Source organism: Lissotriton helveticus, chromosome 8, assembly GCF_964261635.1.
Source record: "Lissotriton helveticus chromosome 8, aLisHel1.1, whole genome shotgun sequence".
Classification (NCBI taxonomy): domain Eukaryota; kingdom Metazoa; phylum Chordata; class Amphibia; order Caudata; family Salamandridae; genus Lissotriton; species Lissotriton helveticus.
Genome location: NC_136069.1, coordinates 367,096,104 through 367,121,139, shown reverse-complemented (window position 1 = coordinate 367,121,139; position 25,036 = coordinate 367,096,104). Strand labels below are relative to the sequence as shown.

The following is a 25,036-nucleotide window of genomic DNA, read 5'->3' as shown; positions in this document are numbered from 1 at the left end:
GATTCTCGCCTCGACGGGGAGCCAGTGGAGTGTGCGCAGGTGCTGGGAGATGTGGCAGTGTTTTGGCAGGTTGAGGACCAGTCTTGCGGCGGCGTTCTGGATGTTCTGTAGCTTGCGGATGAGGTTTTTGTTTATTCCGGCGTAGAGTGCGTTGCCGTAGTCGAGTCTGCTGGTGACCAGGGCGTGAGTGACTGTCTTTCGGTGTTCGAGGGGGATCCATTTGAAGGTCTTACGAAGGAGGCGGAGGGTGTGGAAGCAAGAAGATGAGACAGAGTTGATTTGGCGGTCCATTTTGAGCTCGGAGTCCAGGATGATTCCCAGGTTGCGTGCGTGGTCTGTGGGGGTTGGCGGGTTTCCGAGGACGGTGGGCCACCAGGTGTCACTCCAGGCGTCGGGGTTTGGGCCCATGATGAGTACTTCTGTTTTGTTGGTGTTTAGTTGTAGGCAGCTGTTTTTCATCCATTTGGCGACGGCTTCCATGCCTTCTCGAAAGTTGCGTCTGGCGGTGTTGGGCTCGTTGGAAAGGGAGAGGATGAGCTGGGTGTCGTCTGCATATGACACGATGTTGAGTCCGTAGGTTCTGACGATGGGGGCAAGTGGAGCCATGTAGACGTTGAAGAGCGTCGGGCTGAGGGAGGAAAACTACTGATTCGAAAAAGCACACATTTAGGAGTGCAGGTTATCACACTTTGGCTTATGATAACAAATACACCATTGTTTAGTGCCGTCTGTACCAGAGGAGGCATGTGTCTTATTTGTCCTGGGGATTTATAGAACGAGCGCCTCACATCTATCACTGCATGTTGGGTGAAAGTATCAATACTCTAATTAGTACTGCACTCAGTCTCGCGAGGGAGCGCAGGATGCTACGGTGGGGGTACAGGGTGTTTGCAGGTGGGAAAAGGAACCGGAGGTAGAATCCTTCCGGAGGAAACGTGGGGGTGCAGTCTCAGGAACCCTGCAGAAGCCCGCTATACGAGGTAACACGAGATGGCAGCCTCTCTGGGTTCCCTGCAAGCAGTCACTCAAAGCGCACAATAGCAAAGTCCCTCAGACCAGCACGCCGTTGCTGCTCCCGAGGTATCCAGGCATCCATTTAGTCGCTACTGGTGTGAGAAAAACCAGACATGCCGCCTCTCCAGCAGCCAGCTATCAGAGGGAGTCTGGGTGCTCCATCCCTCTGCAGAGATGGCAGAAGGCGGTCTCTCTAGAAATCCTACTACTACAGGGAGCCTAGGAGAGGGGTACCGTGTGTGCAACAAGCAAGGAGGCAGGAGGAGGAGAATGGGTTAAGGAGTGGGTGATGCTTAGCCGGGCTGCTGGCTCACGCGCTTAGGGTGTGAATAATGCCCGTTCTGTCTCTGGGTACGGAAAGGGGGCGCACTGGTGCCTGTAACCTGCCTGCATCACCTAGGGTGTGAATAATGCCCGTTCTGTCTCAGGGTACGGAAAGGGGGCGCACTGATGCCTGTAACCTGTCTGCATCACCTAGTGTGTGAATAATGCCCGTTCTGTCTCAGGGTACGGAATGGGGGCGCACTGCTGCCTGTAACCTGTCTGCATCACCTAGGATGTGAATAATGCCCGTTCTGTCTCAGGGTACGGAAAGGGGGCGCACTGCTGCCTGTAACTTGTCTGCATCACCTATTGCTCGTTCTGTCTCAGGGTACGGAAAGGGGGCGCACTGCTGCCTGTAACCTGTCTGCATCACCTAGTGCCCGTTCTGTCTCAGGGTACGGCAAGGGGGCGCACTGCTGCCTGTAACCTGTCTGCATCACCTCTGGTAGGGCGGCACTGCCTGTGTAACCTGACCCGCTGGCTCCCTTTAAAAGTACCTCGCTGTCTTCATCTACAACAGGGGGCAGAGCGAGTCCCCCTTACAACCTGTTCCTACAGAGGCACATTTATTTTGAAGGCGCTGCGGGAACAACCTCCTGACGGGGACAATCATCCAGGCATATGAAGGGAAAGCGTAATCCCTTTAAGAGCTTTGGCAGTAGAAGGCGCCGCATTTGTACTCACAGAGGCGCTGGCACCGCAATGAAGGCTCCGCGGGAGGCAGGCAGGCTGTCTCCGCCCCCCCACCGCAGGTGCAGAGATGAGAGGCCTGCCACAGCCAGAGCCCAGGGGACGTTTGCACTCTGGGAGCCATCCCGGTACACGAGGGAGACTGCAGGCGGCAGTGACGCACAGGGGCCCAGCTCTGTGCACCCGCAGAGACCCCTTGGCTTCAGCCCCTCAGCTGCGCGTCAGGCGATCTGCCCGCCGGAATGTCAGCCCGGGCTGGAATGCGCGGGCGTGACAGAGAGCCCTTGTGAAGATTTTACTTATCTGCTTGTTAAAATAAACAAGCAGATAAGAAAAGTTCTTTCCCACAGCCGTAAAGCAGGCCATGTTGTCCGTAGGGGCTGTCCAAAAAGCGGACAGGGTGGCACCCAAAAACACCCCTTTCCATTGGGAAGCCAGCTTTATCATAAACGCTGACGCTACTCAATGGAAAGGAGGGGCGGGGCTCACAGTCCCTTTTAGAAATCTTGTATTTACAAGATCTCTCGGAGAGGCGGGACAGCTTCGCTGCCACGCCCAGCCGAGACCTAAAAAGAGGGAATTCTTTTTGTCAAATAAATTACACTTAATGTCTAGAAAGTTAAAATAAGGACACATTTTCTCTAAATTCTCAAATGTCTTCATCAGTGTAAGAAAAATTAAGTGTATCCTGTAATTCAAACACAAGCAGCAGTCGGGCAATTGACTCCCCACGTGTTCTACTGTACCTACACCATGAGGTTCTAAAAAATGACTAGAGTGTGAAGATATGCAACCGTAGTCAAGACAAAAGTGAGGCACTTACCAACATTGAACTTTTCAGGAAAAGGAGATGTTGAATTGTAAGCTCTTCCTATGGAGCAGGCTTAAGTAAATGAGCACTGAAGTGTTACAACAGATATGAAACCAGCTGTTTAAAAAAAAAAAAAAAAAAAATTACTTACCTGGGGTAACGCTATTTGTGGTGTATACTATATCTAATGTCAGGTTCCTCAACTTTCGAATATTTGAGGAAACATTTCAAAGCGGTGCTCCAGTGCACTTCTAGGTAGCACAGTGTGGCTCCACATAGGAATTGTTCAGTTTGGAAACCGATGGAGCAGAGATGCGTATAAGGGCCACGTCTGTGTACCAATGACGGTTACTTAGAGGCATCTTTCTGAGTCCTTTTATATGGAGCACAAAACTAATATTGGGATCAATGTGCAGGTCTCTAATTTGGGACCTTTTACATGTTAAAGAAAGGCCACTATACAGTATAGGGTGGTGGGGAATGTGCAGTTAGAGAAGTATCTACAAGGAAGGCATTACCTAAGCAACTTATACCTCACCTTTAAAATTTATACCAAAGCAGTAACCAAGTTAGAGGGTCGGTGAGCAGGCTCAGGCCAAAAAGGTTTGCATGACTGAGAAGGCAAAATGTCCTTCCCACTGTACCCTGCTGTCAAAACAGAAGTGCTTGATCGAGCTTGAAGCCAGTCTTTTTAGATTATATTCCTGCCACATCAGGAGGAAAAAACTTCAAAACACTACACCCAGATCTGCCCTGACTGGCACGGGCAAAAATAAAAATAAAAGAACTGACGTCAATGAGCTTGGGTGGCGCCTATATAGGCACCACACAGGTCACTTCTGGCGCAGAAGACGCCACCCAGGATCTGAATGACACCACCTACTGGCGTGCAGGGGTACTTTTAAAGAAACATTTCTGGATCCAGTTTGAAGCATGGGGATAATTTAAAGGTAGGGAACCTGTGGCTAGAATGCTCTATCAGATATATAAACGGTTATGCAAATCAACTGTGTTTAAGACACAAACCTAATAGTAAATGGGTTGCTTGATCTAGATGTTGATAGTCAGTTTAGAGTTGTGTTCCTCTACCACTTCCAGGATAATACCTGTTTCAACGAACAACTGAATAAAATAAGCAATTTGAAATTATTTGAACAAAACCGTTATTAAAAAGATAAAAAGTAGAAAACAACATATTTAAAACCTCAGAAATTACACATTTTATTCAACTCCTGACCACATACCTTAATTTACCCTGTTCCGTTAGGTCTCCATCACTGTGCAATATTGCAGTCAGCAGTCGGAGTGTAGAGTTTCCCGATTTACTTAGATTATTTTTCATTCCTAGCAACCATCTGACCATCATCTTAATAGCCTGGATCTGCAACAGTGAAATAAAGCAATTTGCGGTTAAAGTAGTATTTCCAGAAAATCTTATAGCATGTGGAATTACACCTGAGCAGCCAACCAATTAGGAAACACTGATCCTGGTCAATATCTGTAAGCGTTTAAAAATGACCAATCCGAGGCTGCGCTACATGGAAGTTGCAGTAGCTCACCAAGGTCACGGGACCACTACTCGATACTTTTCCACCATTTCCAAGAACACCACAAAAGCTTCCTACTACCCGGTCTTGCTTGGTAAATGGCAGACAATATCAGGGGGGTCACTTGATCAGGCCTAATACAACCCTGAAAGGCCAGTACCCCTAGCCAATCAAGGAAACCATCATCATGTGCTCCCACACAGCATGCACCACATACCTGAACACAATCACAACATACACTAACCATGTTCACATCCTTATCACTAACTCACATATGCTTACAATGGAACAAGGCTCATCTACACACCCTCTGCATGCCTCACAACCCTATTTGACCTCTCTGTAGTCTTTGACACTGTGTTTTAGAAACACTTAATCCACACAACAGAAACACACATGGGTTTCTCTGAAATTCTTATCTGTGAATTAAGACACAGTAGCAGGCAAACACAGGATCCTATAAACTGCCTGTCCCCTGCAAGGGCTCCATCCTGCATCTACATCCCCCCCCCCATCATGGTCCACCACTGCATGGAACCCCCTGGACCTGGACTCTCTTTTGCATAATGAAGATCCATTGATATAAGCTACCTCAAAATCTCTGTTAGCAGCAGACTGAAAAGCGCCCTCAACCTCATTCGAAACAAGAAGTCCAGAGCTTTTCCAAAACTTAACCAAAGACCGAAATCTTCTTGTTCATGAAACGTAACAAACAACCACAAATGTGTATCTGGAAAGCTTCTTAGCCTGCCCGGTAGTCAATGCAAAACCACTCTGATTAATCCTCAACAAATTTCTCCTTCAAAGAAGACACCATGAAGAAAACAAAGTCCCAAGCTCTCTGTTCTGAAAGATGTAAAACCCCTAATCCTTGAAACAGGCATTAGAATTAATGCCCACGCCTCGGTCCTCCCACACCAGGAAAGTGGCAACACTGTACTCTACAGACCCCTGGAAAAACCCATGCATGACACCACAGCCAAGCCTACATCATCTTTAAGAACAGCTTCATGCCATACAAGGACATCAGAGACTGCAGCCCTCCCAAACTTGGCTGAGAAAATATTCGCTTCAGGGTGACGGCACCACACTAGAACAAGAATTGGCATAGTAAATAGGTCTCGCCTTTGGGGCCTTAGTAGTGTTTAGTCAAAGGCGAGACCTATTGGCTATGCCAATGCTTGTTTCCATTTGTTTACTTTTGCTACAATCGCGGCACCCGCGCTTTACTTTAACCATGTTAAAGTTAAAGCGCAGGTGCCGCGATTGCTACAAAAGTAAAGAAATAGAAAAAACATCTATTTTACTTTTGCAGCAATCGCGGCACCAACGCTAAGTCTAGTGCACAGTACATTATTGTTCAGAACGTTCTAGAATGCTGCAGAATGTTTGTCTGCTTTTCGATGCAGCTTAGAGCAGAGAGGAAGACTTTAGACTGTGTTCTTTATGAGAGATCTGACTTTCCATTTAGAGGCCACTCCATGCTAGTTGGTCCTCTTCTTTAATGACTTTGAATTGATTTGAAGTTCATATTTACTGAAGCATTCATATATTGATTAATGAGTTGCCACTACCTTGATTGATTTTGCCTACTGTAAGCAATTAACCTTTAATAAACCTACGGTTTGAAACTTAATCCTAGTCTGTTTTTCTTGCGGAGCTTCATTTGCTTCATGCTACTTGAATCTGTTGAAAAGCCTCAGTTTTGAATCTCGATTCATTATATAATGCTTTATGTGCCCTGATATTTGTGCAAAGAAAGGCGCTAACTTGTTAATCAGTTGATTCCCCAATGCATTTTGGACTGTATCCTTCATCAGGGTGTTCATTATCATTAGCATTAAATAGATGTAAATTACAATCAAAAAACCCCACGCACAAAAATTACACTCATGACAAAGAACAAAGCAAATAATGCAAAGTGATCAATTGTAACTATCACGCCCCACTGTATCTATAGAAAGCAGACTCTTTAGTTTAGCAAAAAGAGGTATACTGTGCAATTAGTCCAGGTATTCATTTATAAGGGGACAGGAGCTTGTTCTAGCAATTCCAAGGTCCTCTTCTAGGAGGTAGGGGGCTTAACAGCCTTGTGTTTATCAGAGAAGAGTGTTATACATCTGCAAATACACATAATAGTCAATAAATGATGCACACGACTCAATAAGGATGTCCACACCAATTTATAAAAATAACATGCATCTTTAAATCTGTTTAGATACCAGAATCGATATGATCAGGCAAGTATGTTTAGCAAGAGAAATACTTCATGTTTTCAAAAGTCGACAGTGCATTTTCTGAATCTGCAATGTTATCCTATGGGAGGAAAAACAAGTACAGGATTCAGGTAGCAACTTAACAAGATCAATCTCCGGGACTTCAGGCGCGTATGGGGCAAGGTCCAAGGCAGCACCAGCAGGTCATCCTCGAGTGGCCCTATGACGGCCAGTTGCAGTGGTACAATTAAGCGTTGGTTACCAAATGTTAGTCTATGGTGATCGGTCTTCATGAAAAGAGGCTGCAGGTTTGACTGGGAGGCCAGTCAGGCTGAATCAACATGAGGGCTCAGGCCCCACGATGCTCCGGATGTGGGGACACCTTTGGGCCACTTCTCAACAGGTATGGGGTGACGGGTGCAAAAGTGCCCTTAGGTGTTGGGTTGTCACCGGGAGCGGTTGAGGAGGCCGGCAAGCAGAGGCTGCAGGTGGCGAAAAGTCCACAGTGGAAAAACCCAAGGTGGGCTTCTAGTTCTGGAGGGTCTGAGGACACCTTTGACACAGTTGGCCCACTACAGCTCGGGTTCAGTGGCGCTTTCCAGCATCAGGTTTTCACTATCTTGTAGCCTCACAGCTCAGTCATTGGTACCTACAGGGGAGCAGTTGCGTTGTTCCACAGAGTTCTTGCTTCCTGGGTGAACTGCCAGGATTTGGAGAGACAGCAGCTGCAGGACAGGGAGTTTTTTGGTGCAATTGTCAAAGTCAGCAGGCAGCTCAACAGGCTTGGCGCGAAGTCAGTTGCTGGTTCTTCTGTTCTTGAACTTTGCGACTCTTCACGTCTGTCGTCTTCTTTCAGGTCGGCAAGATGGGATTTCCTGGTGCCAGGGGCTCCCCTTAATACTGAATGTAGGGGTGTTAGGGGAGTGTGGGGTAGTAGCCAATGTTTAACACCCTCTGACCCAGCAGGCTATGTTTCTGGCCTCCGGAGACCAAAGCTCTCACCTTTGGGGGTCGGAAACTTGTCTCTGGAGGCAGGCTGGGGGAAAACGGTCAGTCAGCACTCCAGTAGCTGGTAGGTTTTCACGGGGCACCTCTAAGTTACCCTGTGTGCATTTATCAATAAATCCAACACTAAGATCAGTGTGGGTTTATTAGTACAAGACGTCTGATACCAAACATCCACATCGTCAGTGAAGCCATCATGTAGCTGGGGAACTCGTTTTCACCAGTGCCCAGCACATGTACTTAAAATGGCTTCCCTGTTTACTTGTACTGGCAGCAATAGAGCTGACAATCTCAGGGGCATCTCTGCTTATGCACATATTTCTTCACATGTAGTGTAGAGCACCATATGTTAGGGCTGTAAGCCATGTGGTGTCTGTGGGCATGGTACACAGGGATGATGTGTGCCATGTTGTATTTTCACTTTTGACTGTGCCAAGAAACGAGCCTGCAGTGGTAGTCTATATGTGTTTGGTAAGGGGTTCTTTAGGGTGGCACAATTTGTGCTGCAGCCCTTAAGGACCCTTTTTAGCCTCCTTACCCTAGGTTCCATTTTGTGGTAAAGTGCTTCAGCTTTGCCTCATCATTACATCATATGTGCAAGTTCTAGAATGCTTGCCAGTCCTTGGCTGGCTGAAGAATGTTCTGGGACTTGAACGTTATCTATGGGCAGAGCCAGTTGGGTGGCTGAGCTATCCTTCCTACCTACAACCTAATAACCATCTCTCATCTTTAAGAAAGAAACCGCTTTTCAGCACATTTACTAGGGGCTTAAAGGTGGTGCTAAAGGATTAGCCCATTAGGGGTACAATTGCACAGTTTTGGGACAGAGATCTGGCAATGGGGGCCTGGTTAACAGGAAACTAGTGCACTTCCAGTCAAAATCACATCAAGTACCAGGCAAAAAGTGGGGATGACATGTCAAAAAGGGGCACTTTCCTACAGTATCATTCAGACTATACATTATTAGTCTGCCGACTGTCGGAGGATGAAATTCCCCGTTCGTGTGATCCTGGAGGCTAATTAAGCTCCACCATGTTAAATTCAGGAAGCACATATTGCCGGTTTCTGGTTTCCATATGGAACGCTATTTTGGCAACTGATAAGCCGAGGATGAATACAGTGCCGGCTACTGCATGATATTTTACATTACATTCCCTACGCATTCTGTTGTCCTTTGTTTCTTTTATCACCACGACTGTGGCCAGTCAAGTACTTTTTTTACTACAGTGAGAAGCCCCCCTTATGGTGTTTTCTTCGCCTATTAGCATTACATACACAGGGATTGCGAAGCCCCCCACCAAGAGCAAACCTCTACTGATTTATGGTTTCATGAAATCGAGATGCCTTTGATTGTCAAGTGTTGCATTTATACCATTCTATATACTTGAATGCTATTATACATAGACCGCTAACCACCGCCTTAGATAAATTGTTCTTTATCCATTAACGGAATTCTGATTGTAAAGCAAAATTGTATCAGCTGCACCCTGACAAAGGAATTGCGGGAAAAGGTTCCAGTCCGAAACACGCGTCAGCGCTGTTCTTAGTCTTGAAATTATTTTTGTATTTTGCACATGGCAATTATTTATGGATAATGTATTTGGTAATTGTTTTCTTTTTTTGTTAGTGTGTCATGATCAAACAAGGTCTTGCTAAGTTGGGATATGTATGGTATGATTGATGGTTGTGTGATGTGTGGTGATATATTGTTTTTGTACAACTTTTTGTATTGTTCTTATTTTTGGGTCTTCCGCCTTTGATTCAAGAATGCTGTTTTTTCTACATAAATGAATTCACATATAGATTTGTTTTTAATAATATCTTTTGATACAACAATAAGCTGTTCTGTGGGACAATGTTACTGTTTTCTTATTTAGGATCTATGACCTATGGACTAATTAATGTTTAGGGAGAGGTTTCTGTGTTTGTTTCTAATACATTACTATGAACCATTATTAACTATGCCAGTTTGATATTCTTGTGATCCCTACACTAGGGGAACAGAAACACATTGCTGTTTGGGAGGGGTTTATAAGTCCTTATTGTATGAGTTACTTACCTTCGGTAACAATGTATCTGGTAGAGACGTTGTCTAGCCGCTAATTCCTTAATTTAGAATATCCCCAGGCATCAGACTGGATCCGGAATTTGTTTTGCAGCAGCACCTTTGCGCACCGGGGTACGGCGCCTCAAGACCCCACCCTGACGTTATCCACGGACGTGACATCAGCGAGGTCATATAAGTCCCTCCCAGCAGGCTGACGCAAGTTTTCTTTGTAGAAACTTTTCCGCGGCACAACGCGGAGCCACCAACAAAACTGTTAAAGTATGGTAACAGTGTGCGGAGAATGAAAAATCCATAATAGAAGGAAGGAGGATGGTGTAAAACACCATCATAAAAGACAATATTAGCCACTGTCTCCATATAAGAGAAGAAGTAAGGGCAGAACAAGATCTGAGGAAGAACTCTGCAAAGCGAAGCATGGACCCTCCCCACACGCTGAGTAACAAGGGATAAGTATCTCAACAGAAAAAGGTAGATTGTTATTACCACGTAGAACTGTGCCGCCCAACAAGGACGGGCACAGGAAGACCAGTCTACTGTGAGAAGGTATGAAAAGAATAGCACCTCCCCTATAGAAAGAGGGAGGCCGAAACACAGCCCAGCAGATCCCCAAGAATGCAACTATAGAGGAGACAGTAGCCCCAAGTTAATGGAGAAGGCGGGAGGGAGGGAGGGAAGGCAACAGGAGAAGAAGAAGAAGAATTTCCTGATGGAGGTGAATCAAAGGCACCGTTTAATGGAAGAATCCAGCTGGAGGGAGGCAGCCGCATATGGCAACTTTTTAAAGGAGGGGTAACCATATGAGCACCCTGGAAGAAAACCAATGGCAACTGAAGGGAGGCCAAATGTAGAAGCCAACCTGGCAAACTCCTCGCAGAACGGGGAGGATGGGTGGGCGTTAAGGAATCTGCGGCTAGACAACGTCTCTACCAGGTACATCGTTACTGAAGGTAAGTAACTCGTACATCTGATAGAGACATCTAGCCGCAGATTCCACAGCCATACCCCAAGGGGGATGAGGGTCTGCGATAGAACAACAGAAAGTGCCCGAAGCACTGAGCTGGCAACAGAGTGTGACGGATTATTGGGTAGGCTGCGGCGGAGCAGCCAGGCAGCAACCTAAGTAGCTCAGAAGAACAAAGGATAACGGGAGACCAGGTATCACGAAACTGCCAGAATGGCACGACACCATAACTGTGTGAGTATGAGATGTATAAACGGCGCTAGCCACATCCCAGGACAGAAGAGTGTCCAGAACGAAGGAGGAAGAAGGACTACTCCCAGCCCAATGGTGCACGAAGTGGACACCAACCAAGCTAGAGGATAACATGAAGAGAGGTAACCAGAGGCTACCAGGCTAGCCTACGCAAGGGAGGCCGGAGAGTCCACATCCAGGAATCGAAGGGCAAGAGGCAAGAACAGAGCAACACCTTCGAAGTACAGACGGGAACAAAGGACACGCCAAGTGCACACCTAGTCACCAAAGGGGTGAACAGTATCACTCTGATGCACGCTGATGCGGGCCACAACTAAAACACGCACAGAGCAGACAGCCACTGAGACAACAAGGTGGCGCAGCTAAAATGAGCATGGGACTGCCCAAGCAGGCAGCTTGAAGGCCAAGGTGAGAACTTGCTCACGAAATACAGAGATGTAGGGTGCAGCAGCTGGGATGACCGGCATCAGAGGAGCTGTCTCGCAGGCACAGCAGACAGAGTGTCGGATGACACCCAATAAAAAATGACACATCCGAAGTGAGTGGCAGCAGAGGCACCAAAGTGCCCAGAGGAACGCATAAATGTTGAGAAGAACCTCAGATCTCCAGACCACGTCCCCCGACAGTGAGGGGGACAGTTACCCCCCACAGAAGAGAGGAACTGTTTAGTATATGAACACCAAGAAAGGAGCATCGTGAAGCTGGGGTACCACCTCAGGGAGTGGAACGCAAGGAACCCTTATTTCCGATAATGGAGGAAAAGGTCCCGAACTGCACTTAAACGTACTAAAAAAAGACACCGCCGTGCAGAACGAGGCAAGCCCGATTACAAGCACCTAATTGCTCCTTGAAACACAGAGACATAGGACCAGACTTCGCAGTAGCAAAGAGAGGTGGAGACGTAGTAAGGGGATGCCCCACTGCACAGAGAGTGAGTGTGTGTATTTTTTTTTCCAGATCCCTCGCGGTGAGGGAAAGAGGGTCGCACTCCCAGATTCAGTGTTTTAAACAATCCTTTATTGGTATTTCATCAAAAAGCTGCACCAAGTTTTGTTCTCCTCCAAGAACTTGATCACGGTTTACAGTCAGGGGTCACAGGGACCAATAAGAACATTTTTACTACATGATGCATTATCCTGTCCATTATTTGTGTTCAATGTTGCCCTGCATTATGGGAGCTGTAATATCGGGATACATTTCATTAACAAAAGTGATTTGCGAAATTCATTAATGAAGTAAATAAAACAGTGTACATATGTGGTGAGGGGCTGAAGCGTTTTTAAATAAATCATTAAATCATTTTCCAATGTTGGGTCCTAGGAGGTAATGTACGGTTTGTGTTTATGCCACTTCATGATTCTTAGAGTTTGACCGGTTACGGAGATACTTTTCCTTACTCTCTTGTCCTCCAGTGGGCGTTTGTGAGTACAATATTAGACTGGTTAAGAAATCATTCTACATTCCTTACCCTCCAGTGGATTATTGCTCATGAACACTCATTTTGGTTTTATTTTTAACCTAGAACCGCTGTGTATGGTTAGTTTTTAAAGCCTTGTCTCATTATCATTTGATTGCCTCCTCAGTGTGTTGTGTGTTACGGTGTACAGTGGGAATGTCCATAAACTAAAATAAAGCAATTCATTCATAAAAACTTTACATGAGAGAGGCCAAAATAATGCTATTCTATTCTGTTACATTTCAGTTCTATTTACAAGTGCACATAAAGTTCATCACTCTGATTCAGGCCGAATGGAGTGTAGGTTCGGAAATTCAGGATCTGTCGTGATTCTCTTTCACTTAGTTTTTTTCCCTATTTCCCCCTCTGTTGCTTGTCATTATTGTCTCCAATGCGTAGAATTTTAGCAATTTCCAATTTCCCTCGTGGTTAGTCGCCATATGTTTTACCACTGCATTTCCCCGATCTTTATTTACAGTTGCTCTAATATATTCTAAAATTCTCTTTTTTAGTTCACATATAGTGCTCCCTATGTACTTCAACTGGCAGGGGCACTCTATGACGTATACCACATATTGACTCTTGCAGGTTATTAAGTCCTTGATTTTCCACATTGTCGTTTGCCATTCGCACTTCAGTTGTAGCTTTCGCTATTTGACAAACCTTACATCCAAAACATTTCACGAAGCCTTTCATTTTCAACCACTGATTCCCCTTCATGTTTTTTCCCCCGGAAGTGGCTGTGGATTAGTTCATCCTTTAGGTTTTTTGCCCTTTGATATGTTATCATGGGATGATTTCCAATAATTTTTCCTACTGTTGGGTCCAGTTGGAGTAACTCCAGTTTTTTTTAGGATTTCGGTCATTTTCTTTGATCCTTGATTACTCAAGTGAGACAATCTTATTGGTTTTCCCTTTGGTTCTCCATTTATTTTGATTTGTAATGTTTCATCTCTTGTTTTTTTTTTTCGTTCTTTGCCAGCAATTTTTTATATTTCCCTCCTTGTATCCTCGTAGTCAGAATCTTGCAGATGTTGATGCTCTATGCTTTTCCCATTCAGTTCCCTCTGAGCATATTCGACGGATTCACAAGAATTCTCCGTAGCGTATATGTTGGATTACAGATTGCTTGTGGCGTGCAACGTGGCATTAGTTGACGTTTCCTTCCGATGCAAAGTTGTTTGTATTTGGTCATCTGATATATAGATTTCTGTGTCCTAGAAATGAACTCTCTCTAAGAGATTTTAAAGTATTCTTGGAATTCCTTCTCCGACCCGTCCCGGTGCCATAGGAGGATCCCAACTAGTGTACCAGTGGCAGGAAATTGCTGCAGTTTGAAGCGTGTTAAAATACAGTGAAAACCTCCGAAGGAGGAGAACGAGGCACATATGTAAGGCTCAAGCAAGGCGACCCATGGCGTATAGGAGACAGCGCCAAAAGGCACAACATTGAATACCGTGCAACGGTAGATAATGGAGTCAGTGGGCGTATAGAACCCAAAAGGGCCTCCAGGCCCCCTTGACAGATAGCAGAGCTATACAATAGCATACAAGTATCCCAACTTGGAGTAAGGCACACCCCCAAACAACGGGGAACACCTCTTAAGGCAAACGACAGTCAGAGGACAACACAAACAACCTGTGGAACACCGCCACAGTAGGCTTACTGCCACCCTAAATGCATAATGCATCCGGAGGATGCTAAATAAAAGGGTAACCACCCCAGAACATGTGAAAAGAAGAAAACCTGCGAAACACAGACCTATGGGGAGGGTGAAAACCCGCAAGGAGGCGCTGAACAGCCGATTCGCCGTGAGCATCAAACAACAGGACCCCATCAAAGGGTAGATCAACAAGGCGCTCCCGGATATTTTCCGGGAAGAAGCCATGCCATAACCAAGCATGGCGCCTTAGGGCAACCGAACCAGCCATAGCTCGGCCTAAGGAATCAACAGTATCCAAGGCCAAGCGGATCGTAAATTCTGCCAAATCATGGCCATCACGGAGAAGATGAAGGAGGTCAACACGAGCGCCTTCAGAGGTGGCCGAAAGAAGAGACTCAGCCGAGTCCCAAAGGGCAGAGGTATCCCGAGCCAAGTCACACACTGTATTTAGTGAGTGAAAGGTGGGACTAGTGTAGGCGAAAATGTTACGACCCCATGACTCCAGCCATCTGGACTCCCGGGAGGGAGGAAGCATCAGCTGAGGCAAAGAAGGGAAGGCAGTTTGCAGAACAAACCCCTGAACGTCCGGGTGAACAAATAAGCAAACTGGATCATGAGGAACAGGACAGTGGCGGTGCAAGATAGAACGAGCCACCGAATCACCGGAAGCTGGGCGAGCCCAGGTGCCCAAAAGGGCATCATAAAGAGAAGCTTCAAAGTACAGAAGCAGCTCTACATTCCCCGACCCGTGGTGGAGGACATCCGGCAGAGGGTCCACAGGCAGGGGGACCAAAGGGGGTTGCATACTCAGAACATGAGCAGCCAAGGAGACAACCCTAAAGAACGCTGCCCCGCCCTCTTTAGCCCTCCAGCAGAGGGGGGGTGGCGGGGGTTTACTGGGGACAGCACCTCATCCATGGGTGTGGGCTGTAAACTAAGTCTCCCACCCCAAGGAAGTTGACAAATGAACTGAGGATGTGACCAATGCCCAAAAGAAGGAAGCCCGATTGACGAATGAAGGTCCGGGCGTTGAGGAGACGTGGAACACCCCCCGCAAGCCTCCGGAGAGGAGTCAATAATCCGACGTTGGGGCGGCGCCAGAATGACTTCGGCCGGCGCCTGCCCAGCCTAGCGCCGAGTTGGCCTCATCCGGCACATGCTCCACGTCAACCACGGCAACTTCCGCTCTGGAAGAAGGGGATGGCGCCGGAGCCGGGGAGGCAAGCCTACGGCGCCGGAGTGGCGCCAACTCGGCGTCGACCACAACAGGCCCGACTCCAAAGTAAGCAATGGAGTCGGAGAAGGGGAGGCAAGCCTACGGCGCCGGATAGGCGCCGACCCCGGCTCCGGACAGGCAGCCGCCAGTCCGAAAGGCTGAGGTGTGCTCGAAGCAAGGCTGCGAGCACCAGCAACCTCCTGCAGCGCCACAGGGAGCCCCACTGGGTTATGCGGCGTGGCAGGGGGGCTATGGGTCGAACAGGGGGACCCAGCCGCGCAGCGCCCTAACAACGCCATATCTCCATCATACCTAGAAGCAAGGGGCTCAGTCGGTGCCGGGGGCGAACCTGCCGGCGAGTCTGCCTGAGACCCCGCACGTAGCGGAGGCTTCGAGGACGCCCCAGGGAGAGGAGGGGACCCAAGGGAGGCCTGCAGGATAAGGATAAGGTGGATATGGGAGGGGCGACTCCCGGGGCCGCACGTCCGGAGGATTCTATGAACTAGTGCCCCCGGCAACAGAAGGAAGTGAGGTCGAGGACCTCAGCAACATGCACCATGACTTACCTGAGCGAGGCGAATGACCCACCTGGGAGCCAGAGGGCGACCAACGCCGCAAATGGAACTCACTGCCAGAGGGACCTGCAGCCGATGAGGAGGCCGGGGGCCGAGACGACTCTGACCGGGACAGGCGAGCCAAAAGCAGCTTCACCCTGCGCTCCCGCTAGGACTTCGGCTTGAGGTGTTGGCAGGCGTCGCAATCCGTCGAGTTGTGGTGTTCGCCCAGACACTACATACAGATAAGGTGTGGGTCTGTCGCAGACATTTGCCACAAACAGGTGGTACACGTTTTAAAGCCTGAAGGCATCGCACACTGTTCTAGACGCAAATGTGTCAAAAAACGGCCTGAAAACAGGGCAGAGGAACTGCTTGCTCCAGATCCGTGTTGAACGCGGAAACGAAGGAGACTGACATCAGCGCGCCGGGAGGGACCTATATGACCTCGCTGACGTCACGTCCGTGGACGACGTCAGTGCGGGGTCGCAGAGGTGCTGCTGCAAAAAAAATCCGGATCCAGTCTGATGCCTGTGGATATTCTAAGTTAAGGAATCTGTGGCTAGATTTCTCTATCAGATTATAGCAATTCACAAGCTTTTCATAATTGTGTCAAAGTGTCTGTCTCATATTACTTGTGTTGAAACGATGCGATGGTGCATGTGCAGTAAAGAAAAGAAACTGTAGAAGTTTGATAGCTTTCTGGCGGGTGCAGGCACCACGGTGTCCGGTTGGAGTAAAAGCGGTTACGAAATGTAGACTGGGTATGTTTATAGAAAGGAAAATTTGATAAAAGCAAGTTTCAGTGGTTATAGCTATTTACAAGTGTATTGGCTAGCGGGCTTTGTCCTAAATACGTGCGGGTCGGCAGTTGATAAGATCACAGGTTGTTGCAAGTGGAAAAACTGGAGCCAGTACCATTCAATGGGGATGATATACAATTTAACATAAGCAGCAGAGCGTTTTGACAGAGTTGTGTTTAATTTAGAAACAGGAGGTATAATTTCATTTTACACAGATTTTTTCTAGAGACCTAACAAATAAGTTACTTATCTTTGGTAACACCTTATCAGTTAGAGACCCGATCTAGCTGCAGAGTCCTTACCTTAGAATCCTCCCCCAGGCGCAAGACTGGATCCAGGAATTGTTTTCCACAGCACATCTGTGCGTCAGAAGAGGGGGATGCGCAACTCCAAATCGACGTCATGCAATGCGCCGTTGACGGAGTCCATAAAAAACCCTCACTGATGCGCTGATGTCAGTTACGGAGTGGTTAGGGGGCCATTTTTCAGCCCATCTCCACATTTTGTGAGAGAAACAGTGCTTTATGCGATGCCTTCAGGGATTAAACCTGGTGGATCTTGTGACAGACAGTTGTCGATCACAAATCCTCATACCATCGGTTTGTGGTGCCTAGGAAACCACCACGAGTTCATACACATGCATAACTGTGTTCAAGGCTTTTCAAGACATTGATTTATTATATATATACACACAAGATACCAATGCTGACACAACCAGGATGATTCTGTGCACGCATAGGGAATTACAAACCGCACGATCATTAACGCTGCTACTGCTTTGAATGATTTATGAATCTGGCGGTAGACACATGCATAACCACAGCTTTTCAACCTAAGTAATGCGAAGCAAGCACGTTCACAGGACCATGATAATCTTGTGACTTCCTATTGATAGAAAATAACACACCCAACCCAAACAGTAATGGGCATAGTTTCCCACATGTATAGATCACGTGAACTTCACACTTGCATAGTTAATAAAGGTTCATAACAATGTATAGGCAGATTAATACATTGAGGATGTATGACATTTTTGATAGTTACAAGCGGATTATTTGATTTGTCCTTTGTCATGACTGATTTTTGTGTAGGAATTTTTTTATTGCAATTTACAGCTATTGAAAATGAACCCTCTGATAAAGGACACAGGTCAAATGCATTGGGGAAAACCAACTGAAGAACATTGCAATGAGCATTAAGGACATGGATTCACATTAATTCACATGTAAACATGTGGACAAAAAAACAGATGAAATAACGGGGCATGAATAAACATGCACACTTGATTTCACAAATTGATGGTTTAAAGATCTTAATTTGAATCAGCTGTCAAGTAGCAGTGCATCTGTGACACTTATGATTGCACAGGAGATTTTTCAAATTCATTTGAGCACCCATGAACAGACTGCACACAATGATGGTCAAAATAGTGAAGAAGGATAAAACAAGGGATTGCAGTACAAGAAGCTTAAGTTTTTCCTACATTTTTAGGTCTCGCCTATGCAGCACGCATGCGCTGCTTAGGAGACCTTTAGTGATCGATTCTGTTTTGGCCCCAAAAACATGCATGAGTTGCATTGCCTTCAATAGCAACGTGTGCACATTTGGCGATTCCCTTGTGGGAGCGAACCTTGAAACCATATGGTTACTGCTCGCTCCCACAAGGGAAACAGGCAGAGGCCCCCTTCCTCTCCCCCCTCCTCTCTCCCCTCCCCCTGCAGCCAGCGCGTGGCGCTCGCTTTTCTTTTTTTGATCCATTTCACAGAGAAGTGACTAAATGAAAGAAGGAAGGAGATGTTGTGAACCATTTCTTCAAGTTGCGGTTTTCAGTAAGTGAGGAGCAAGACAGAATGAGAGGAGATAATAGGAAGAGATAGGGGGTGGGGGCAGCTGCAAGCACAGAAAATAAGAGGACATTCTCCATGTCTTCTCTGGGCTGTAAGGAACAGTCCTTTTCCTTCTCTGCCCGTCCCCAAACATCCACGAAAGCAAGGAGAGCCTTTTCCGAAGGCCTTTGCTATGTTTGCCCTCTTGGGCATGCCCCTACTTCTTTTATTGAAAAGATTCCGTTCCCCTACTTTTTCATTTCAAAACTGTGTCCCAGGACGGCTGAAATAGCAAAGGCATTCAGATAATGTTTGGCTTGCTTTCATGAACGATCAGGGACGGGCGAAAGGATTCGGTCTCTTCCTTACTGCCCAGAGAAGACACGGACAATGTCCTCTTCTTTTCGGTGCTGGCAGCTGACCCCCCTATGCCCCCCCCCACCCCGCCCGCTTCCTATTATTCCCTTACTTTCTGTCTTGCTCCTCACTGAAAACCGTAACTTGAAGAAACGGTTCACAACCTCTCTTTCCTACTTTCATTTAGTTGCTTCCCTGTGAAATGGATCCAAAAAAGAAAAACACTCTTGCGGGAAATGCCCTTTTTCTGACATTTTTCTATTCCAAAGTGCAGCCTCGGGATTGAGAGAAATAAAAGGTTTTAAATATAAAAAATAAACACTTAACTAAATAAAGCAAGCCAGAGTGGTAGCTGCAAAGTGGCCAGATTGGCTTTATTCACATCCAAACACATCAGCCTCACTTTACAGACTTTGCAGTGAAGCGCTACTTTTGTTTTCTCCTCTTTCTTTGAACAGCATTGTTGTCCCCAGGTGGGGAAGTGCACCAATCCTGGATGTATTGCAATACCTTGTTCATGGGTGGATTAGAAAACAAAATGTGTACCATGCCTCTGTGTTTATGGATGTGGTCTTTTAAAACTATACTGCTTACGTTTTGTATGGATATAAGCAATGGACATTGAAACGGTTCCCTTCAGGGCCCTGTAGTCATGTCCTTAACTTTTCAGGTACAACCACTCACTGATTTCGGAATAGTGAGTGAGAGATCGTTAAGGAAACCATGTTGTTTCTGCTACATTTCACATGCTTTACTTAATCTTGCATTGCCTATGAGTGTTTGCTTTTACCTTTTTTTTTTAGGCAACATATTAGTCTTATCAAGTGCATAATTTGAATTGAGCCACATCCAAGTGTTTATAGCGGGCACAATTAGGTTGTAGCTGAAGTCAGTGCGAGCTTCTCTCAGTGGGGCAGTATGGTGTTCAGTGGGGGAGAGGCTGTGGCGCTATGGCCAGAGCTGTCGAATTTGAAACTGGGTTCAGCCTTCATGACCAGGAGACCAGACCACTCTGCTGCGGGAGCATATTCCCATGCTAGACCTTAGAAGGCCCCACTAGACCTTAGAAGGCCTGATGTCTTAGCACAAGCAGGTGTACCCTAGCGGTGTCAATTGTGGGTTAACCTTGAAGGCCTGTCCACCACAATCCATACTGAAGTTCATCTCCAATTTTGCAGGCAGGCCTACAAAGCAGCACAGCCTAGAGCAACAGTGATCCAGTCACTGTGACTGTCACTGAGGTCACATGAACCTTGAGCAGGTTATTGCGGTGCGAACGGTGTGACCGCACTGGGTACCTATTTCGGGTGGGTGCGTAGTGTTTGCAGGTATATTATGGTTTAAGAAAAGCTTCTGCCTCCTTCCTGGCCTCCAGCAATTTTCAGCAACAATAAAAATGTCATGATAACTTCAGTGATTAATGTTCTTCCTAGAGAGAGATCGGAGTTTTGTCTAGTGGAAGGGTTGACTCCTGGAAAGGTAGCACAGAGGGTTAATGTGGCTGCTGCAAAGAACATGTACCATGCAGATCACAAAGTGCTCATAATGTTAACTAGGTTAGTAGGTTACTGCTTTTGTCAGAGAGATCCTATTGTTACTTGCAGTTTATAAGTTAAAATCCTAACATAGAACAGTGCGCTATTAAACTATACTGCCTACTAGTATGGCTGTCATGTGGCTTCTACACCTTGTAGTCCTTTGTCTTATGTAACATTTCCTATACAGTGATTTACACACGTATAATTGATTGTCTGTGTAGTGTGTGTGATGTAAAGTACTCCGACACCATACACTGGTATGAGTGGCACTGTAAATCTAATTAAATGCATCTGAGAAAGAGTATGGTTATGGAGACTTGAGGAGGACTGTTAAAGCGTGGTAGTGAGGATGTTCGAGGCATAGGTGATCATTGGGGGCACCAGCAAACATTGTTGCACAGGGCACCACCAGCACTAAAGCCGGCCCTGCCATCGAGGCCAGTCCGCCTCACCCATTGGTACCTCCATTGGCCTTGTTTCAGCAGTAGAAGCTGCAACACACCAAGGATCGGCAATGCAGGATTTGCACGCACACCAAACTAAGTTTGCAAACTTCACAGTCTCTCTGCTTCATGCACAAGCACTTTTAACATGTGCTACCTGCTCTGGAGCAACTGCAATTATGCAGCAATGGGGGACGAAATGTTGCTGCAGTGTTGACTAAATTATGCAACAAAGAAAAGGTTGCAGCGTAGTGCAATATATTTTCTTATACTTCATTATTTAGACATTTTTCCCCATGTTAAGTCTGCAAAGATTCTGCCTCATTTGTATCAGTATAACATACAAATGCAGCAGTGATCAGTCAACCTTTGTAAAGGGTCATCCACTTTGCAGCAACTCAAGTCACATTTTTTAGTAACTTTTTATCCGTTTGAGCTACAAAAAGGATTAGTTAAAACTGTAAGATTATGCAGTGGATGATGTATTATGTGGCAACTGTGGCAGAGCCATAATTATATAGAAAATATTTGCAAACTAGGATATTTTGCCATTCATGTTTGAACTGCTCTTGTGGAAGAAGGGAGGAGAAGTGCTAATGAGAGAAACTGCATGGCTTGGAGACGAATGGCTTGTGATTCCACTTTTAAGCGTATTTGGGACATTGTGTGATTGGAAATATATCCCAATATGCCAATAACTCCTATTAAACCTTAAATAATGAAGTGTATCAATTGGTTGAATTAAATAACACAATAAGCTGTAACTGGTCGGTGAAATGCCAAACAAATACTAAAAATTGGGATGTTTGGCACATTCTGGCCACACCTCTGACACCCTCGGAGTCTCCGCCCACATTTCCCCAACTTTTTTTCGCCCACTTCGACCCCTGGCTTTGAGTCGTTTGATGTTGAAGCCAAGCGCTGTGCCTGAATACTCTCATGACGTCAGGAGGCTTCTGCTGAGGAGCAGCATTCAATCCAATACATGAACCTGGGCTCAGGTCCAACTGTGACCACTGGGGCAAGAAGCCGCCCTTGTCACTGACCCTCCATCGATTGAAAGAAGGCCAGGGAGTCTGCTTCGTTGTTTTAATTAAACTGCTTTCGGTGGAGTGAACAGAGGGTTGGGCCGGGGGTCCCAAAGCTCCTAAGATCAACCAAGGCCTTTTTAAAGGTACTGGGGTAAGGATTAAGGGTCAGGACATTTTCATCTTTGAGGAAATTTACCATAATCAAGGGTGGAAGGAGGGGTGCGAAGTGGCACCACTGCCATTCCATCTTGAGACAACTTCCATCGGGTCCAACTCAGTGGAAACCAGGATATTTTCCCCCAAGCGAGGAATCTGATGATTAAATGAAGCCCGAAGGGTTTGTAGCCTCTTACTATTACTGAGGGGTGGAGTCTGGCAAAGACTGAGCCGCAAACGTCACAGCGCAAGCCTAGAAAGGTCCTGGCTCCTGTGTCTCACCTCCTCAGGAGCCCGTAGATCAGTCTCATGGTTGGTGCCATGTTGTGGTCAGGCAGTCGCATATGCGGTGCTCTCCAGACTCCGTGGGTGGCTTCAGTCTCCCTCCCCAGGACCTCGACGATCATCGAAGGGTCACAGATATCGTCTTAATCAGGGGATAGCACTGGAAGGAAGGGAGGGGAGTACAGGGATAGAAGCAATCTCCCCCAAACCTGGAGTAGCCAGTGCAGCAGGGCACCGGAGCATCAGAACCCCATCCTCCAAGAACCAAGGAGGAATAAACCGCCCCCAGATGGCGCCACCCGTCAAGAACAAGGAAGGCACTCACAGGAGACACAGCCCCCCACCGGAAAGCAAGTACCGAATAAGTTCAAGTTCAGGAATTTGTATAGCGCACTACTCACCCAGAGGGTCTCAAGGCGCTTGGGGGAGGGGGTGCATTATTTATCGAATAGCCAGGTTTTAAGTTCCTTTCTGAAGGAAATGTGGTTTTGTGTAAGGCGGAGGTGAGTGGGGAGAGAATTCCAGGTCATGGCCGCCAGGTAGGAGAAGGATCTTCCTCCCATGGTGGATCTATAGATGCGCGGAACTGCGGCGAGGGCTTGATTGGAGGATCTAAGTTGGCGGGTGGGTGTGTAGAAGGACAGTCGTGTGTTGAGGCATTCGGGTCCTAGTTTGTAGAGGGACTTGTGTGCGTGGGTGAGGAGACGGAACGTTATTCTCTTGTTGACGGGAAGCCAGTGGAGGTCTTTCAGGTGACCGGTAATGTGATCTTGGCGAGGGATGTCCAAAATGAGTCTGGCTGATGCGTTTTGGATGCGTTGGAGTTTTTTCTGTAATTTGGCTGTGATTCCGGCGTAGAGGGTGTTTCCATAGTCCAGTCGGCTAGTGACCAGTGCGTGGGTGACAGTCTTTTTTGTCTCGGCGCGGATCCAACGGAAGATTTTTTTGAGCATGCGAAGGACGTTGAAGCATGAAGATGAGACGGCGTTGACTTGTCTGGTCATCGAGAGGGAGGAGTCTAGGATGAAGCCTAGGTTACGTGCGTGGTCTGTGGGTATGGGTGCTGTGCCCAGGGCCGATGGCCACCATGAGTCGTCCCAGGCAGAGGGGGATGATCCTAGGATGAGGACTTCCGTTTTGTCTGAGTTAAGTTTTAGGCGGCTGTTTTTCATCCATTTGGCTACTTCTTTCATGCCTTCCTGAAGATTGGTTTTGGCGGTGTTAGGGTCTTTGGTGAGGGAAAGGATCAGCTGGGTGTCGTCAGCGTAAGAGATGATGTTAAGGTTGTGTTGTCGCGCAATGGATGCGAGTGGACTCATGTAAACGTTGAAGAGGGTGGGACTGAGTGATGATCCTTGTGGTACTCCGCAGATGACTTCGGTGGCCTCTGATTTGAATGGGGGAAGTTGGACTCTCTGGGTTCTCCCGGCGAGGAACGAGATGATCCAGTCCAAGGCTTTTTCTTGTATGCCGATGTTGCTAAGGCGTTGTATGAGGGTGCTATGGCAGACTGTGTCGAAGGCGGCAGAGAGGTCGAGTAGGATGAGGGCAACTGTTTCTCCGTTGTCCATTAGTGTTCGGATGTCGTCTGTCGCTACAATGAGGGCGGTTTCGGTGCTGTGTTTGGCTCGAAAGCCGGACTGTGAGATGTCGAGGGAATTGTTGAATTCAAGGAAGGCAGCGAGCTGGCTATTGACGGCTTTCACAATGACTTTGGCAGGGAATGGGAGGAGGGAGATGGGGCGGTAGTTCTTAAGTTCAGAGGGGTCTGCTGTGGGTTTCTTCAGGAGGGCGCTGAGTTCGGCGTGTTTCCAGCTTTCTGGGAAGGTAGCGGAGTTGAAGGAGCAGTTGATGACATCACGGAGATGGGGTGCGATGATGGAGTCTGCTTTGTTGAAGATGTGGTGGGGACAGGGGTTGGTTGGCGAACCTGAATGGATGGAGTTCATTAGGCTGATGGTGTCTTCAGTGGTGATTGGGTTCCAGGCGCTAAGGTTGTTAGAGGGCGGATTAGGTTCGGAGGTGGGTGGAGTGGACTGTTCTTTGGAAATGTTCTCAAAGCTGTTATGTATGTCGGCGATTTTGTTGTAGAAGAAGGAGGATAACGAATCGCAGAGGTCTTGGGAGGGAGTAATGTCGTTTGAGGCTGCGGTGGGGTTGTTTAATTCTTTGACGATGTTGAATAGTTCATTGCTGTTACGGGCGTTGTTGTCGAGTCGATCCTTGAGTGCTGATTTATTGGTGGATCGGATCAATTGGTGGTGTTTGCGGGTGGATACCAACCCAAGGGGCCTCGCACAGTAGGGGAGGAAGGCCGGGCCGTGAAGGAATCTGCGGCTAGAATTGTCTCTATCAGATACATTGTTAACTAAGGTAAGAAACTCGTACATCTGATAGAGACTACTATCCACAGATTCCTTCACGTAGAATAGATACCCTAGCAATACCTACTGGGAAGGAGGGTTTGCAAAAGGACCCCACCAGCCAATACAGAACAGAGGGCCCCCGAGGGGACCATATCTGTGGACCAGGAAGAACCTTGTCCCTGTCAGGCAAGGGGAACCCCCACAAGCAGAACCCTACCGACCACAAGAGGATGTAGGAGGGAAAAGAAGGCTGAAGAGGCTTGTACACTCACAGCAGAGGAACCAAAAGCAAGGGCGGAGAGGCCGAAGCATCCCACTCCCCCACAAGGCAACATAACATCCGCCCAAGACAGGACCAAATGGCCAGAAAACGCACTCCACAGCCAGAACAATCGGCCTAAGAAGGCCCAGAATCAACCCGGCTCAGGAATCACAGAGGAGGGGATGGAGAATG

General features: G+C 47.2%; 1 protein-coding gene across 2 annotated transcripts in view; it reads right to left on the bottom strand.

Moving 5' to 3' along the window:
- PDS5B (PDS5 cohesin associated factor B) overlaps window positions 1–25,036 on the bottom strand; it is a 772,752-nt gene that overhangs the window by 297,047 nt on the left and 450,669 nt on the right. For both annotated transcript variants that reach the window (XM_078657163.1, XM_078657161.1), the window contains exon 23: window positions 4,084–4,220. In XM_078657163.1, the coding sequence (XP_078513289.1) occupies window positions 4,084–4,220 (137 nt within the window). The remainder of the gene's footprint in view (window positions 1–4,083; window positions 4,221–25,036) is intronic.